At 36.7% G+C, this 16561-nt stretch overlaps 1 protein-coding gene across 7 annotated transcripts in view; it reads left to right on the forward strand.

The window, feature by feature from the left end:
- DMXL1 (Dmx like 1) overlaps positions 1 to 16561 on the forward strand; it is a 155165-nt gene that overhangs the window by 118569 nt on the left and 20035 nt on the right. For all 7 annotated transcript variants that reach the window (XM_074994988.1, XM_074994990.1, XM_074994992.1 and 4 more), the window contains 5 exons: positions 7593 to 7768; positions 9777 to 9904; positions 10690 to 10775; positions 11728 to 11929; positions 14083 to 14200. In XM_074994988.1, coding sequence (XP_074851089.1) covers positions 7593 to 7768; positions 9777 to 9904; positions 10690 to 10775; positions 11728 to 11929; positions 14083 to 14200 — 710 coding nt within the window. The remainder of the gene's footprint in view (positions 1 to 7592; positions 7769 to 9776; positions 9905 to 10689; positions 10776 to 11727; positions 11930 to 14082; positions 14201 to 16561) is intronic.

The raw sequence follows: 16561 nt of genomic DNA on the forward strand, positions 1-16561 counted from the left end.
GAATTATCAGAAATGTTTCAAATCTTTGTTTATGGAGGCAGCTTCTTATGCATCAAAGGGTGTATATGGGTTATGAGTGTGGATTTCTAAGTGTTCATCCAAGACACTAAAAGTGGCAGCTTGTCACTTTTTGGCATACTTAAAATATTTTAATAACCGTAGCAAATCTTCTAGAATAGCAAACAATGACTATCACATACAAATGAATTCTAAATTTGTGTTGAGATCCAGCATGATTTGTTGTATTAATACATTTTCCTTTAGTCCAATTTGTTGTTTAATCCATATAAAGCTTTGGCTAATTTTAAACATGATGATCATGTAAATGCCTTGATAAAAAGAGATTTATATAAATGTTATTGGACATATTTTAGTGACTTATTAATGCAAAATTAATATCCACTTTGAGGTAATACAAATGGAAGCTGTGGAAATCTAAAAATTTCAATTTCAGATTAAATCTGGTGAAATGCATACAAAATGTAAATTTAGAAGATATTTAATAGGATGATTGGGATCAGGAGTTTTGTGATCAGAGTTTGGCATTCTAGTTCTCCATCTGACAACTTTCTCTGTAGCACTGGCTAAGATGTTGGACTTGTTTGACAGTTTTACCCTTTATAAAATGGAACTATAACTTGACGTACGTGAGTTGTTAGGCTTTACTCAGAACTTGCCAAAAAGATTCCAGTTAATAGGGTATTTATATTTTGAGGTACATCAGTTGTTACCTTTTTTGTTCATTACTTGAAAGCTGACTGAAAGGAAGTGAAAATTTGGTCTTTTTAATTTTGCTTTTCTTTGAGGCACGAAGATGTTATGAAAGATGATAAAATTAGAGGCTTGCATCTTCTGACCTTTTTTTTTTTTTTTTAAACTGTGCAAGGTGGTTGTCTAGTGATTTCAGAAAACTAGTAGTTTTATTATAGAATTCATGAGGCTAAAAGTGTAGCACTTGGAGGGAAAGGCATTTTTAATTCCAGTGACTAAAATTTTGGAGAAAGCATATTAAGGCTAACTATTTTCACTTCAACAAATTTGATATCCCTGACTCTTGTAAATTACAAAACCAAAAAATTCAGAGATTGTTCTTGTTCTAAAAAAAAAAAAAAGCAAGTTCTAAAAATTTTTTAGAGATGACTGAAGTACTGCTGTAAACTCTTTCATGTCCAGCATTCTATTATAAGGATCTCTCAAATAACCAGCATTTTAACTATAAGTAAATTTTAGTTACATTTTTCATAAGTACAGTATAGTGAAAGTAAATAGAGCAAATACAGTATAAGTTTACAGTGTACAATGCTGCTTTGTTTGTAAATAAAATACTCTACAGATATTTGTTTGTTTCTTAAAAATCTAATCTTGTTTTTCTTTAGTGTTACACATTGCTAGGTACACCTCTCTGTTGTTCAGAATATTTGAATATCCTGCAACCTCCTGATCCTGGGGTTTCTGGGGAGAGGGGTAGCTCAATGGTTTGAGCATTGGCCTGCCAAACCCAGGATTGTGATTTCAGTCCTTGAGGGGGGGCTATGTTAGGGATGGTGATTGGACTCAATGACGTGTCAAGGTCCCTTCCAGTTCTGTGAGATGGGTATAGCTCTATATGAAACAGTTGACTGTACGTGCTCAAATACAGTTGTACACAGGTGAGGCTGGGTTGGTAAGTAACCCTGAGAATTCCTAAAACATTGGAGAAAGCCAAAAGGGGGGAAGCAATATCTTGAGTGGTGAATTCTAGCTGTCTCTGGCATCTGATCTCTCCACCATCCAGTGACAGATTAGTCAGGCTACTTTATCCTGTCACCACTGACTCCTAGTCAGCTTTCTTTATGGACTGTTTGGTAACTTTCAGATGTATTGCCCAGTAGTATATCTAGAATCTTCCCCTCCCCCAACTTCACTTTTACATTTTATGTTAATTTCAATCTGTGAGTGAAATCTTAGGCACTAGATGTTTTTAGTATTGGGGGAAAAAAACACCTACGCATGTAAATATTTGGTTTTTTTTCCTGCAGGTATTCTTTTTCAGAACCTTATCAATATTTCCTTCCCACAAGTCAAGAATGTCAAAAGACATTTTCTTATCTCATCAGGAGAATTGCAGTAATGCAGGCAGTCATTCTTTAATGTTAGATCATGTCCATATGAGCATCACTTATCTTCATACTTAGAGCATCATATGGCTCCTATGTGTCCTATAGAGTTTGTAAAAAATCAGACTTTCCAGAAAGACCTTTGGTCCTTTTGAGAAATGTGGAGTATGCATTTTTCTTTGGTATTTGTTCAGTTTGTGCAACTTGGAGCATCTGTCCGAATGTGGATACTGAGCTTCCCTGTAACTCGAATTCAACATTGTCTGTGCCCAAAACATGTCTTTATGGGACATGCTAATGTGGGTAAAGATTTTGTGGTTTTATTTTTTTCCCCGAACTGTTACTTAAGATTGCAGAGCTAGTGACGGAAATAAATGTGCAGTTTTAAATGTCAGTTATATTTAAAAATAAACTTTAAACATTTTTTGTTTATTTATCAAGATTAATAGTTTAAACTTCAGATTCTCATGATGTAGTTTATACTCCAAGCATGCAAAACCAGATCCTTGCACTGCTTTAACAATTTTGAATATTACTTTTCACTAAAGGAATTATGTTTAGTAAGGTGGAACATGTTTTTTCAAATATTTTTGAGATGCATTTTAGGTAAGTTTACACATGTGAGCAGCCTTAAATGTTTCTCTCCTTGGGGTATTGTTATTTTGTGTCTACAAAGTATTAGTCATTCCCTTACTCATCATGGTAAAGGCTTGGTGGAAAAAATGCAATTCCCAGGACCATTTGGAGACTCTTTGAGTAGATTCCCAGATAATTTCACACTCAGTTTTCTGATTGTAAATTGCACAGAATTTATAGAAAATAATAGCTCCTTAATCCAAATTCTGTAGAACAATTTTGATACTTGCTTTTGTTTGATGGCAATTAGAAATCCATACTTTCCCTTTATTTCCTGCACTTATTTGCTGTATAGTATTATTGCAAATGGAAAAAAACAAACATTTTTCTCAAAAAAATCAAGTCTCTTATGAGAATGATTTTCAGCATTTTGGACTTCAGATTATAAGTAGAATGTTTTTAAAAATGTTAAATTGATTGTTGCAATTAATTTGCCTCCACAAACTAAGGATTGATTAAAAAAAATTGCTATTTGTGGTAAGCATGATAAAATTTGGATTGGACACTGAGTGCTAGTGAAATTCCAAGTTTGAAATATGCTTGGTTCATAATGCTTTCTTTTATTGAGCATTTTAAAAACTTCTTAAAGACAGTTCTGTGACCCCAGATACCTTGCCATTTTATCTTGTAGATTAAAAGGAGCCACTTCAGTGTTATGGACCAGAATTTACTTTTCCCGTCAGTTCTCAAACTTTAGAAAATGTTAGAAAATCAAGTAACATGCTTCAAAACCAGAAAATATATTTAACATTATTAGAATGTGGTTTCCATCAGTTTGTCACTGAATCGAAAACCTTGAATTAATCATTGTTTTCAGAAAATATTTTAAGAAACTTATTTGGAAAATGTAAAGGTAGTTGGAAAGGCGCGTGAGGACCTCGGTTGCTGCCCATCTCTGAGGAAAATGAAAAATGTATTCGTCCTTTGTTTTGGCTATCTTTGCCTCCACAATCACAAGACTTCAGAGTACCAGGCTCCTCCCCGTGGTGTTTCAATTCCTTGATGAGTTCATACTGTAAAGCCAGAGTTGCCGATCCCTTCAGGCACATGGCGTATGTGTGAATCAAGTCCCCATGTGCACTAGTGGTAGCAAAATCAGTGTCAAAATTTTCAATAAGTTAATTGAACCCTGTGGTTTACTCTCTCGACTCTTCCATGTTGTAGCTTACAAGACAAGTCTCAAATGTTCAAGATCCTAATTTCTAATGCCTGTAGACGTCTTCAGATACTGGAATCTTTAACAATTTTCATCTTTTTGAGATAAGCCATATTGGTAGAGTTAGGTGGGATGGGAAGTGAATGGAAGAACAAAGAGAAGAATAGAAACTAAATGGGGAGGAGTGCCTGCCAGTAACTGGGGGACTTAGGTAATACAGGTTGAACCTCTCTAATCTGGAACTCTCTCATCTCATCATTCGTAATCTGGCATGGTTTTAGTTAGCCGGACGACCACCTGTCATGGGTTACATGTGGTCCCATGAAGTTTGCTTACAGCCACCAGTCCTGGCTCTCAGTGTTCTGTGCTGTTATTTAACTGTAATTTATCCCTAAGTGTCTTCTAAGAGTGCAGTAAGCAGTGGAAATGTATGTAATGTGTTTGGAAATATTGACCTCCGTCATCCAGCAAATCCTCTCTTCTAACATAAGTCCAGTCCCAAGGGTGCTGGACAAGAGAGGTTCAACCTGTAGTGCATGAATCGTCTGTAGTATTACAGAGCTTGGTGGGTTTGAGATGGTTGGCTCAAGTATAGACTATTAAGAGCAGAAACATGATGATTGTCCCAACAGTGTTAGTAAAACTGATCTACTTAATAAGATGAACACAGGGTGTAGTTCCTCGTTTTCTCCTTGACGAGAACTTGAATTTTTTCATAAGGATCAGACCCTTCATTTTTCCTTGTGTTTTCTGTAAGCCCTTCAATCAATTCTTGGACATTAGGGCCATTATGCGCTACATGCATGGAAACCAGGAGTGTGGACAGTCTAACCATCTTTTGCTGCTTTTCGAGGAGTAGAGTGTGGGGAAAGACGTCGTCTGTCATAGTCAAGTGGCTATGTACTTCCTTCAGCAAAATATATTTTGCAAAAGACCTACATGTGTTGCAGGCATAAGACTATCTTCTGATGTGTGTCATGCTTTGTTCTTCCGTAGGCAGATGGGTTGTCTTCTGGATAGCAAACTGAAAATGTGTGTGTTTCTGTGGGACTGATATTAATATATACCAAACAATGTCTTCTAAAGTCCTGTGTCAGTTATTCCTACGTGCCTGTGAAATGTTTCCAGGCATCGTCCAGATGCCAAAGGGAAACCAGGGTAGAGAGGAAAGGAGGATTTTCATTTTACTTTTTCTTTTGCAAAAAGAAAATGTGCAATCTAAGGGTCCCAAAGAGGTGATGCTGTTCAATTTTATAATGTTGATTGATCTGAGGGCGTGGAGTTTCTGATCAAAAAGCAGCCTCTAGCAAGAAAAGAAAATGCTGCAGGAGATTATTTAATGGAAGGTAGTGAATAGAACTATTTGAACCAGAAAAAAGGAAAAATAGTGGTCCAGATTTCCCTTTTTGTTAAATTTACAAGATAAAAGCAAAGTCCTTTTTTCCCCCCTCCAGAATTAGTAGTTTTTGAAGGCTGTGTTCAACCAGACAAAAGTATTTTGATGCTTTTTTTAAAATTTTTTTATTTTTTTAATTTTATTTTTTTACTTGGGGCAGAATATTCATGGCAATATGAACCCGCCACCCTCAACATTGTTTTAAAACATTGAGAAACACAGGAAGGCTATTTGTTAAAATGCTTTCAAGTTCCATCGCAGGCCTTAGATTTTAAAGTTCATTGTTAAGCCTTTCAAAATTAAGCATCTAAGTAGTGCATAGTGCTGCTTGACATTATTTTAGTCAAATTAGTAAGTTGCTCAGAGTAAATGTTGTAAATTGACATATGTTTTATTTCTTGGAAAACAATATTAACTTTTTTGGAATAGTAAGTGGAAAAGGGAAGTGTATTGTTCAATTTGTTCTGGTGCCGACATTGTGTTGTGTGCACCCAGATTCAAATACCTACTGAGTTTAGCTCAACTTTCTGCAAATTGAGACTTTTGGACACTATCATGTTGTTTTATCTTAAACTGAGAGCCTTTTAGGAAGGGTGCTTGCAAAGTGACATGTTGCAAAACTGGAACAGTCCTTGTATCAGTTCATGATACTCAGTGTTGCATTTTACCTAAAAGTAGGACATGTGGGTTCACAGACTGTTTTTAAATCTGCTTCCTGTTTTCAATTTGCCTGCTTTTTAAAATTTTTGTTTTTCACTCTTAAAATATCATTTGCTAACTTGTCTCTCAGTGTTTATACATTTAATTTAATGGTAATGAAGATGCAATTTCTCAGATTCCGAGTAAATAAAATTAAGATCAAAACCACAATCTCCATTATACCTTTTGTTTACCTGACTTTTGATTCTTGTAGAGGTTTGTGTACCTTTAAATTTGACTTACTGTTAAAGGTAATTAATGAATTATCATTCTAAGTAATACGTAATAAAGAGACAAAAGATGGGTGATGTAATGTCTATTATTGGATCAACTTCTACTGGGGGGAGAGAAGCTTTCATAGCCTACCCCAATACAGAATTTTTTAAAAAATACACTTACGAAATCAAACCCAAAATATTTTCAAAGGATTGATTGAGAAAATACAAATATAGTACATCTCAAGCCAGCAATGTTTAGTTGAGTCATTCTAAAGTCAACTCTCTAAATATTGTATGAGTGACCAAGGGGTAGCTGACAAAATGCTAGAAAATGAGTGAGGAAAATACAGCCACTGGTCAGAAATAGCAACTGATAATATAGCTAGTTTTTGAAACACCCTGTTAAAACTTAGGAATTTATACTTGTTTCTTATTCTACTTCTTCATTTAAACATTGGAGTAAGATTCATTTTTTTTTTTTTTTTGAGCTGAGGCTAAAATGCCATTTAATGATGCATGTGCATGCTTTTCAAATTGGCTGATAATCTTTAAATAACAAAATATAAAAGACATTGCACTACAGCATATATATTTGCATCCTTAATGAAGGTAAGTGTATTCTAAATAGCACTGGTAAGTGGAAATATGTTTCTGTTTAGCCTCACTACTCTGTTGTAGAAATGTGCTGACAGAATATGCCAGATTCAAAAGTAGTTATTGTAGGTTGCACATGAAGGCTGTTTCTGCTTGTAGCAGATGCTGAGTAAAGCATTCATTAGTTTAGCTTGTAAAGCATTTCACCACCCAATTATTTGAGCACCATTGTGAGTTTTGAATGATATTTTGCTCAGTTAGCCTCTCTCCTCTTCCTCCAAACATCTATTGAGGCTAAAACCAGTAGCCAATAAAAATAAGCTGTTTGTTCAGCTGATGCCTGTGTAGCTTATATGTCTGCTGACTAGTGCTTATTAGTTACACAATTGTGAATATGCCCTCATAAGTGTTTAATGCAGCATTAAAGTTGCATGATTAAACCCAAGTATGAGAAAAATTCTGATGCTGTAATACTGTCAGCTTGCATATGTAGATTTTGATGATGTCTGGTCATGAAATTTAAAAATATTAACCTAGTAACTAGTAGCTTTAACTGAAGGATTTAAGTGCTTGGAGATTTTTTTAAAGATTTTTAGACTAGTGGTTTTCCTTTGTAACCCAGAATTCTATATGAAAAATTAAGAGCTTTGTTTCAAATACTGTTGGAATACATTAAATAAAAGGAAATCCTTTTCCAGGAGAGGGTAAAAGACAATCTTGGAAATAGATAAATGAAATGTGTTTTATCCTTTCACCGTGAATATTCATCTCTTCATTTTATTTTTTTTCCTTTTTAGCTTCTTCCTCCTCTGTAGATGATGGTCAGAAGCAACAGAGAATCTTTACACTGTCATCAAAAATCTCATCGAAAGAAAGTGCACAGTCTCCATGTTTGGAAGAGCAAGAATCTCCATCTTATAGGGAAAAGTTTATCCCTCCTGAGCTTAGTATCTGGGACTATTTCATAGCAAAGGTAACTTACAATTACAAAACTCATTTGCTCTTACTTGTATTAGCAATACTTTGATTAGAAATTTAACCCATTTGTATTTTAAGTTTGTTTATAACGCAAGTTTTATCTTCTTGTTTGTAACATCCCAATTATTCTTAAAACAATATTGATTGTAGCTTACTGGAAAACTCTTGCTTGCGAAATAGATTCAATTAATTTGACTTCATGAAGCATAGTGTAACATTCTAAAATGTTGCTCATTTTGATTGCAGGTGCAGGTGAGTGGTTTTTAATTATTTTCAGGAAAAAAATAGAGGCTTAGCTTCTGTTTAAAAGATTAAGCAAAGATGCTTATGTGCTTAATAGAAATTAGATTGAACTGCTTGATTTGAACTCTGCTGTGTTCAATTCAGAAATTGCCAAAATCAATATATCTCCAGTAGATGGACACACTGTACTTAGATGGCCTTCTCAGGAAGGCTCATGTTAAGAATGTGTTGCACTATCACACTAACCATGGGAATTGAATTCAATGTAGTTGTAAGAACCCTCATTTTCTCTCTACATAGAAAATAGTAAAAATTTCTGTCAAATCCTCCTAATCAAGGACATATATGCCTGAAAGGCAGTGTTATCTGGGGGAAAGAACTGGAGAAGGAAGTTAGAAAGTTTTGAATTCTAATCCTGTTCTGGCAGACTTCTTGTGTACTCCATTATGCTATTGTTTTCTTGTCACAAAGACTGGAATAATAGTTACCTGTTTCAAATGTATCCTGAGCTGATGATGTCTCTTCCTCTACTGTGGTTCTTAAAATGAGATCCTTCACCTCTCCGTACAGCAAAAACCTTTTTCCTCTTCATTTTCAGTTTTGTTTACTGTAACCTGCGCTTCACTGGCACACTCACCATCCCTTTCTAGGCCATTCAGAGCTGCCTAAATCTATGATACTTGATTGACGATTTGGAGCCACAAGTGAAACTTCAGTGTCTCTCCTGTGGCTCTTCATATGATGTGAGAAGACTCTGTGATTTTAATTATTAACCAGTCAGAATGCTGTTATTAATCAGTTGTACAGTTCATGCCACTGTAGGTATTTTGGGTATGTGGGTCATTAAATTGGCTCCTGAATCACTGAGGTCTGAGCATTAGTGATCTCAGTCAGACTCTTGGCTTTTCAATCTGATCACTTCAACCATTCTCTGGAAGACTCCTCTGCTTTTTAATCTGCTTTATGGAATTTGATCTTCTTGTCACACCTTCCAGACCCTTCATGACTATGACTATCCTTAACGTGCATTTACCTTTTACTACATCCACCCACTCCATGAGATATGATTTTATTCCAGAAACTTCAGTGCCGTCTACCATGGTACTGCTTCTGAATGTAATAATTCATGGAATAGTTGTAAGGCCGCTAGCTTTTCTACAAATCTGTTCTCAGAACTCACCTGTGTTATGTATGCAGGAAATCAACCTGCTAATGATATCTAATGCAAGAGATGGCTGGGAGTAGTTGATATTTCTGTCAAATAGCTTCTGTTGATTTAAAACTATCAATTTTTGTGTGTAGTGCATCTAGTTTTAATAACAGGGTAATGTTGTTGCTGCTCTTCTCATGTACCTTCTTTTCTGCCACCTCTGCCACATGCCTTTTCTCCTATTGGCTTGTTACCCTCACTTGTAATGTTGAGTGCTAAATCAGATTGCAAGATCTTTGGAGCAGAAATTCTCTTCTTGTCTTTGTCTGATACTAGTACTGGCACCCTGATCTTGACTGGTACTTTTAGGTATCACTGTAACACAAGTAGTAAAAATAATCAAGCTTTTGAAAATGTAAAATATGTAAAGAGAGTAACTTTGCTAGTTCTAAAGCCAATTGTGCTGAAGTGTGAGGTTGTAAAAAAAATACTTTATTTTCTTCAAGGTTGAAATTATTTATAATTTATTTTAAATACTAAATTTTAACATTCAAAAAAGTTTTGGCACCTATAGTTTTGCTGAGCTAAAATTACTTTCTTTTCTTTTTAGCCTTTTCTTCCATCCTCACAAAGTAGAGTGGAATATGATTCAGAGGAGAGTCAGGGAAGTGATGATGAGGATGATGCTTTTGCATCAGATTTACACCTTCAGGAGCACTCTAATTCAAATTCTTACAGGTATGAATTGCTTAGAATCTAAGACTTGTTCTACCACTCTTGACAGTGTATTTCTGGTAAATTTCTCTAGGGCTGTGTCTACACTAGCCAAAAACTTCGAAATGGCCATTTCAAAGTTTACTAATGAAGCGCTGAAATACATATTCAGTGCCTCATTAGCATGCGGGCGGCTGCAGCACTTCACAATTGACGCGGCTCATCCAGACGGGGCTCCTTTTCGGAAGGACCCCGGCTACTTCGAAGTCCCCGTATTCTATGGGGAATAAGGGGAGTTGGAAGTAGTGGGGTCCTTTTGAAAAGGAGCCCCGTCTGGATGAGCCGTGCAGCAGCAAGCCGCGTCAATTGTGAAGTGCCGCGGCCGCCCGCATGCTAATGAGGCGCTGAATATGTATTACAACACTTCATTAGTAAACTTCGAAAGGGCCATTTGCATGGCCCTTTCGAAGTTTTTGGCTAGTGTAGACATAGCCTAGAAGTGAGAGTGATAATATGACAGCCATTCAAGAAATGCATATATTTCCGAAGAATACGTTATCTTTATTTGTTGTAAGTAACACAAGAGTGTGATATTTAATGTCGTCTTATTAATGTATAATAGTTGTTTTAGTACATAAGTTATCCTTAAAGTTTTAAATATATTCACAGGTTATTAGCTGTTGATAATATTTTGGTTAATAAAATCTAAAAATATTCCTATAGTAGAAATGTTAAACTTTTATTTTGAAGCGAGACTTTAACGTTGTCAGAGGCCAGTCAATGACTCATGAGTATTTTCTTGTTGTTAGTTGGTCACTCATGCGATTGGCTATGGTTCAGTTGGTGCTTCATAGGCTGAAGAATTTCTACCCCTTGGCTGGGCATGATCTTTCAGGTAATGGTGTAGTGATGGAGATGTTTTCCCTTATTTAATAATCTGACAATGAATTCAGTAATTTAATTGCACAATCAAACTAAGCCTTTTGGCTTAATCTGTATTCAGCAGAATGTTGTATAAATAACTTCTTTGGTAATTTTGGGCTTATTTATCATAATACTTTACTGTGGCAACATCGGTATACTTTGAAAACTAAGTTGTTTTCTTTTTTCCTCCATAAAGTATTAGTACCTATGTATTTTGGTTCTCGTTTCTATCAGGGATTTGTTTCTCTTACTTCAGAAGGTTATCATTAGCTGTCTGTAAATGGTTTTTCACTACCCCAAGTTAGTTAATTTCCTTCCGCGTACTTCCTTTTTGTAGCTGCAAGTACATCGCTGCTACTTTCCTTACACTGGCCAAGATGTTAGGGCACTTTTCTTATATCTAGCTCTTGTGCCAGTAAAAAGCAGTACATCTCCTTACATCCACATCACTTGTCCATAACTTAAATTTGAAATGCATGCATATGGATAATAGATGTATGCTAAAGGATTTGAAACACTGGAGCTGGGTCTACACTTGCCCCCAACTTCGAAGGGGACATGTTAATCAGGATGACGGGAAATTACTGATAAAATGCTGCAGTGAATTCATTGGGCTAATTCTCCCCCGCGGCAGCTTTAAAGCGTCAAAAGCTTTGAGGAGTAAAGGGACTTCGAAGTGCCCGTGTTACATGCATGCTGGTACTTCGAAGTTTGACACTTCGAAGTTGAAGTGGGAGAGAATTAGCCTAATGAAGTGCTGCATAGTCACCACAGCACTTTATTAGTAATATTCCATCGCCCTGATTAACATGCCTCCTTTGCAGTTGGGAGCAAGTATAGACAAGCCCTTGATGTTGAAGTGATTTCCATCAAGATTATAGCAAATATAAAATACTTTATTTTGTTTGGTCTTTTTTTTTTAGAGCTTCCAGTTAGCTCCCCACTGTGCCATGCCATTCTGAAGACATTGCAGCTGTGGGAGCAAGTTCTTCTCCGGCGGCTTGAGATACATGGTGGTCCACCTCAGAATTTAATTTCTGCTCATACTTCTGAGGATACATTATCTGCAGGTCCTGCTCTGCTTCGCCACAAAGCTTTGCTTGAACCTACAAATACTCCTTTCAAGTGAGTATGTCTTTTTAAAAAAAAAAAAAAAAAAAAAAACTGTTAATGTATATCTTCCAAACATTTTAATAAATTTTCCTTGGAAAGGCAAGTGAAGGGTCATAACTTCAATAATGCATGCTTGCATGTGCAAGTACCGTAGAGTTAGTGCACATGTCTAGGTAGGTGCATGCCTGGCATATGTGTGTGTACCATACTTGATTTGTTCTTGGTTATAAGTTTATGCTCAAGTGTGTGCAATTTAGTATGCATGTATAGGCTTCTGAAACTTTGGCCTGAAATAAAAAAAGATTCTCAGCTATGGAGAAAGCAATGAAATTTTTGAAGTTCTCAAAGCCCAATACTAAAAGTCAGTTTACTATTCAAGCCTTATTAATCTCAATAGCTGAAAATATCATTTGAGGAAAGTCACTGCTCTGCCTTCTAAGGAAGCATTGAGGTGATCAGGAAGAACAGGGCTATATCTAAAATAATACTGTCATTAAAAAAAAGTTCCTGCACCTCCAACTTATTACACAAGAATCCATGTCAATAACTTTCTTCCCGACATTGGCTATTGACTCATAATATTGCATCATGCAACCAAAAACATTGTGGTACCAGCAAGTGATTTGTAACTTACATTTGTGGTGTTGATATCCAATTTTAAAAAAAGTCTGTAACCATATGTTCCTTTCTTCACAATGGTATCTGCATGAGCTCCAGAGCCAGCAGTTAAGTGCACTTGTTTCCAAAGTAAACTGGTATTTCCTAAAAACTGTAATCTTAGTTGTCTAGTTTTCTTCATTTTTTTGAAAAGTACTTGGAGTGATTCACACATACTTCTATTTTCCCCACCCTTTTGAGGGTCTCTATATAGTTCTGCTGGTCACGTCTTTATTATTTGAAACATAGCCACCTTTCCCAAAGATTTCTAAAGTTGGGTTGATTACAGCATATTCAGCAGTGACAAGAAGATTCATTACCATTCAGTTTTTTTAAACACAGTCTTGACACACTGTTGGGAGAAAAGGGCTTTATGAATGACAAGCTTTCCATTTCAAGAGAAGGGGGAGCTCAGGTTTGTCTGGTCTGCTGTTAATGTTGCACTTTAGTTTGTCAGTTTTCTAGATGATCCTCAGGTACGAACAGGGAAACCACTTTCTGGTTTCTGGTATCACTGATGTTATTAAAGGTTGAATTTTATATATAAAACATTTGTTGAGGTTTTGCCGTATAATGTTTAAGGGTAAACATAGCTTCAGTTTCTTGTGTGTTTTAAGTAAAAAAGTTCTAAGCCACAGTCATAATGAGTAATTCCTATGTTTCATTATCCCAGTACAGCTACTTGTTCACCTTCAGTGTTTGTTATTATCTGTGTTTTTCTGCTTCTTAGCATATTGGTCAATAATTTAAACTTCCTTCCCCTGTAAGGGCAAGGAACTCAAAGCATTAAGGCAGGGGTGGGGAACATACTTTTTTTTTCTTTTTCCCCCAGTCGGGGCTACTATTCCCCAGAAAAGTTAGTTGAGGGCTTTCACACAAGCGAGAAGCAAAAAACAAAACAGAACTATCTCACTGACCTGGCCTCCAGTGAGAAACCAGTTCAAAAACACTCCCTTCCCCTCAGCAAAACCCTTCATCTCACACTCAGCATGGGGCTCCACTCTCACTCCAGCCCCATAAAAGAGGTTGAGACTCAGAGGCTTGCTGTAGGACTGGAGCACAAGCACTGACTTTCTCTGCTGGAAGAGGAAGCGCTGAGTCTCTCCATGGGCTGGATCAGAGTAAGCTAATGACTGATTTGTCCAACCTTGCATTAAGGAAATTTCAAAATGTAATCTGTTAATCTGAGGTTGTAGTGTAACTGTGGTTATGTGTTTTCAGAGGTCTCAGAATTGAATATATTAAAATTTGAATATTGAATACTTATACTGCAATCTTGGGCACTCTGTTAACTGGGAAAGTTCTAACCTCTTCGTCTATTTGTACTTTGCTTCTTGATGCAGGGAGTCAGGGGTTGACTCAACTTTGGATTTTTATATTTTCAATTTATCAAAACCTGAACATTTCCTTTATAGTATTTTACTGGGTATGAGTTGTATGCTAATAATAATTTGGGTCTCTTGTGATTACCAGCATAAATACATACATACTTTAACTTTTTCCTATAGATCTAACAGCCATGCTGCACTGTCTGTGAAGAGGCTTTGGCAGTATCTAGTTAAACAAGAAGTAGTCCAGGAAACCTTTATCAGAAATATATTTACGAAGCGAAGATGCCTTAATGAGGTCTGTGTAGTAAACCAAGTATATAAAGTTATGCTAATTAAGACTCTTGATTTACGGTAAAAGGTGAAAGCTGGCTTACTTGCCTTGTGAGGATAACAGGTTTGCTGCCTGTAGGCTGTTCCAAATCTTGGGGATTGAAAATGTTTGCTGCATTTTGGGTTTTACCCTGGTACCCTGCCACAGTCCCACTCAAAAAATAAATAAATAAATAAATGGCTGCTTTTGAAACTGTATGAAAAGTCTTGCTGGAGATTTTAGCCTTAGGTGGTAATAGGTGCTACCTCAAAACCGTTCATTAAATAGATAACACACCCAAAAGATCAACCTAATCAGTCATCTTTAAATTGAGTTTGTCTCTGTAATTGCCCCTTGAATCTTACCTCCTTGCCTTATAATTATGAAAAACAAACTCAGCACCCAGGAACTGTGCCAGTGATGGTATCTGAATAAGGTTCTCTGTCCACAGTGTGGTTTTCTAGGCCACACGCTCTTAACAAGTTTTTTCAAAGCTGTAGCTTTCTCCTTTTTATCATTTGATGCTCTGTCATTGCTCCTTGCTTCTCCCTACTCACCCTATTGTCTTACTGTTGATAGCACTTGCTATTTGCTACATAGCCCTGACCCCAAAAATTTATCATTTATCTGCTGTGGATGCATGACCACAGTGCAGCCCTGCTATGAGTAAATGGTAATTGTTGACAATAGGTTCATTTGAGGGTTTTACTTGAACATGGCAACATTGTAACAGGGATTACATGAGATTTTTCTCTCAATCTTAGCCTGCATGCTAGGCATAAGCCGCTACAACTCAGAGCAGCATACTACTACAGGAAATATTTGTATTGGTTTAAAAAGAGCTATCCCCGGAATTAACTGTATTTTAATACCGTCTATACTTAAAAGATTAATACCCTGTTCTCTGCTTAAAGTTACCATTTGTTATACTTCAGGGCATTTTGTTTAATGTGCTGGTTTTGCTCCTCTTCTTTTCTTCTCATTCTTTCTATAATCTTTCCTGATTTTCCTTTTAGTTCTCTTTCCAAGAATGTAAAAGCAGCAGAGCTTTAAAAACTAATCCCATGTTGCTGAAAGGTGGCTTTTTTAGGTTGCTTATACTTATCCTCAGGTTTTTTAATCTGCTCCTGCTTCATTCTGGCTCCATTTGGGCTGAATCATCTCTGGAGTGTATATTGTGTCAGACACTGACATGAGGCAATGGTTCCAGGAGTGACTAGTGTCAGAGAAGTATTACTGACTCTCAGAATCAGACAGGAGGGTTTCATCAGAGCAACAGAATACCTGCAGGACAATCAAGACAATTGTCAGGGGAACAGGTGGTTTAGAATGCATAGATTTGCACAAAATGTGGAGTGATTGCATTCTTCAGTAGTCATAAAAGATAAATACACACATGTTATTTAAACAGTATATGAACAAGAATAGTCCATTCATTTACAGGATTTTAGCAGTATTTAAATCAGGGCTCAGGGGCCCTGACCATAGACAGATAAGTTGTGGGAGATGTGACACAAGTGAGAACAAAAAAATAATGTCTTACTGATGTGACTGCAGACTGGAAAACAAAAAAGGAGAGATTCAGCATAGGAGGTGGCTGGGGATTGAATGGAAGGAAGGGTGCAGGATCTGACCCTGGCTTGTCTGATCCAGCCCACAAGACTCTGCTCCCCACTTTGCCATGGGCAGGCTGCATGCTGGGGAGGAGAGTCCTGAGCCTCGGTGTCCGGATCCAGGCAAGCTGCAGGCCAGGGCTTTCCTTGATTTAAATATTTGGATTGGTATAAAATCATTTTAATTCAGCATGGTAAATCCAGACTTCAACTACAAGTTTGTTTCTTCCTGATAAGCTGAAACAAAGTCATTTTTGAATTATCCACAATGATGAATATATGGTGCAGTGTTGTCACATTTCTGAGGAAGCCCTACCTGTTCTCCTCAGCTGCGAGGAGGATAATGGCAGTGCAGGAATGGAGGAAGGTGGAAGAAAAAATTGAAAACCACTCCTCTTCCCTTCTGTACAAACATCTAATTCCTGACAGAAATTCTTAATTAATTCAGCTCTGATGTTAGGCTGCACTTGATGTGTACCTTAGGGGCTTGTGAAGCAGTATCACTGGTTCAGAACTGCTAGTCATGCTCTTACTTTAAAATGACTTCTTTAGTTTTACTGTGGGATTTTCTTCTGTCATTGTTAGTACATTCAACATCTTGGTAAGTTGTAACATTACACATAAAGTTGGCTACAGGTTGAACCTTTCTAGTGCAGCCCTCTTTGGGGTAGCAATATTGATGGTCTGCAATTATTTTAGTTAGCAGGATGTCTACATATCATGGGCGTGGCCA

The sequence above is a fragment of the Carettochelys insculpta genome, chromosome 5 (assembly GCF_033958435.1).
Source record: "Carettochelys insculpta isolate YL-2023 chromosome 5, ASM3395843v1, whole genome shotgun sequence".
NCBI classification, from domain to species: Eukaryota; Metazoa; Chordata; order Testudines; family Carettochelyidae; genus Carettochelys; species Carettochelys insculpta.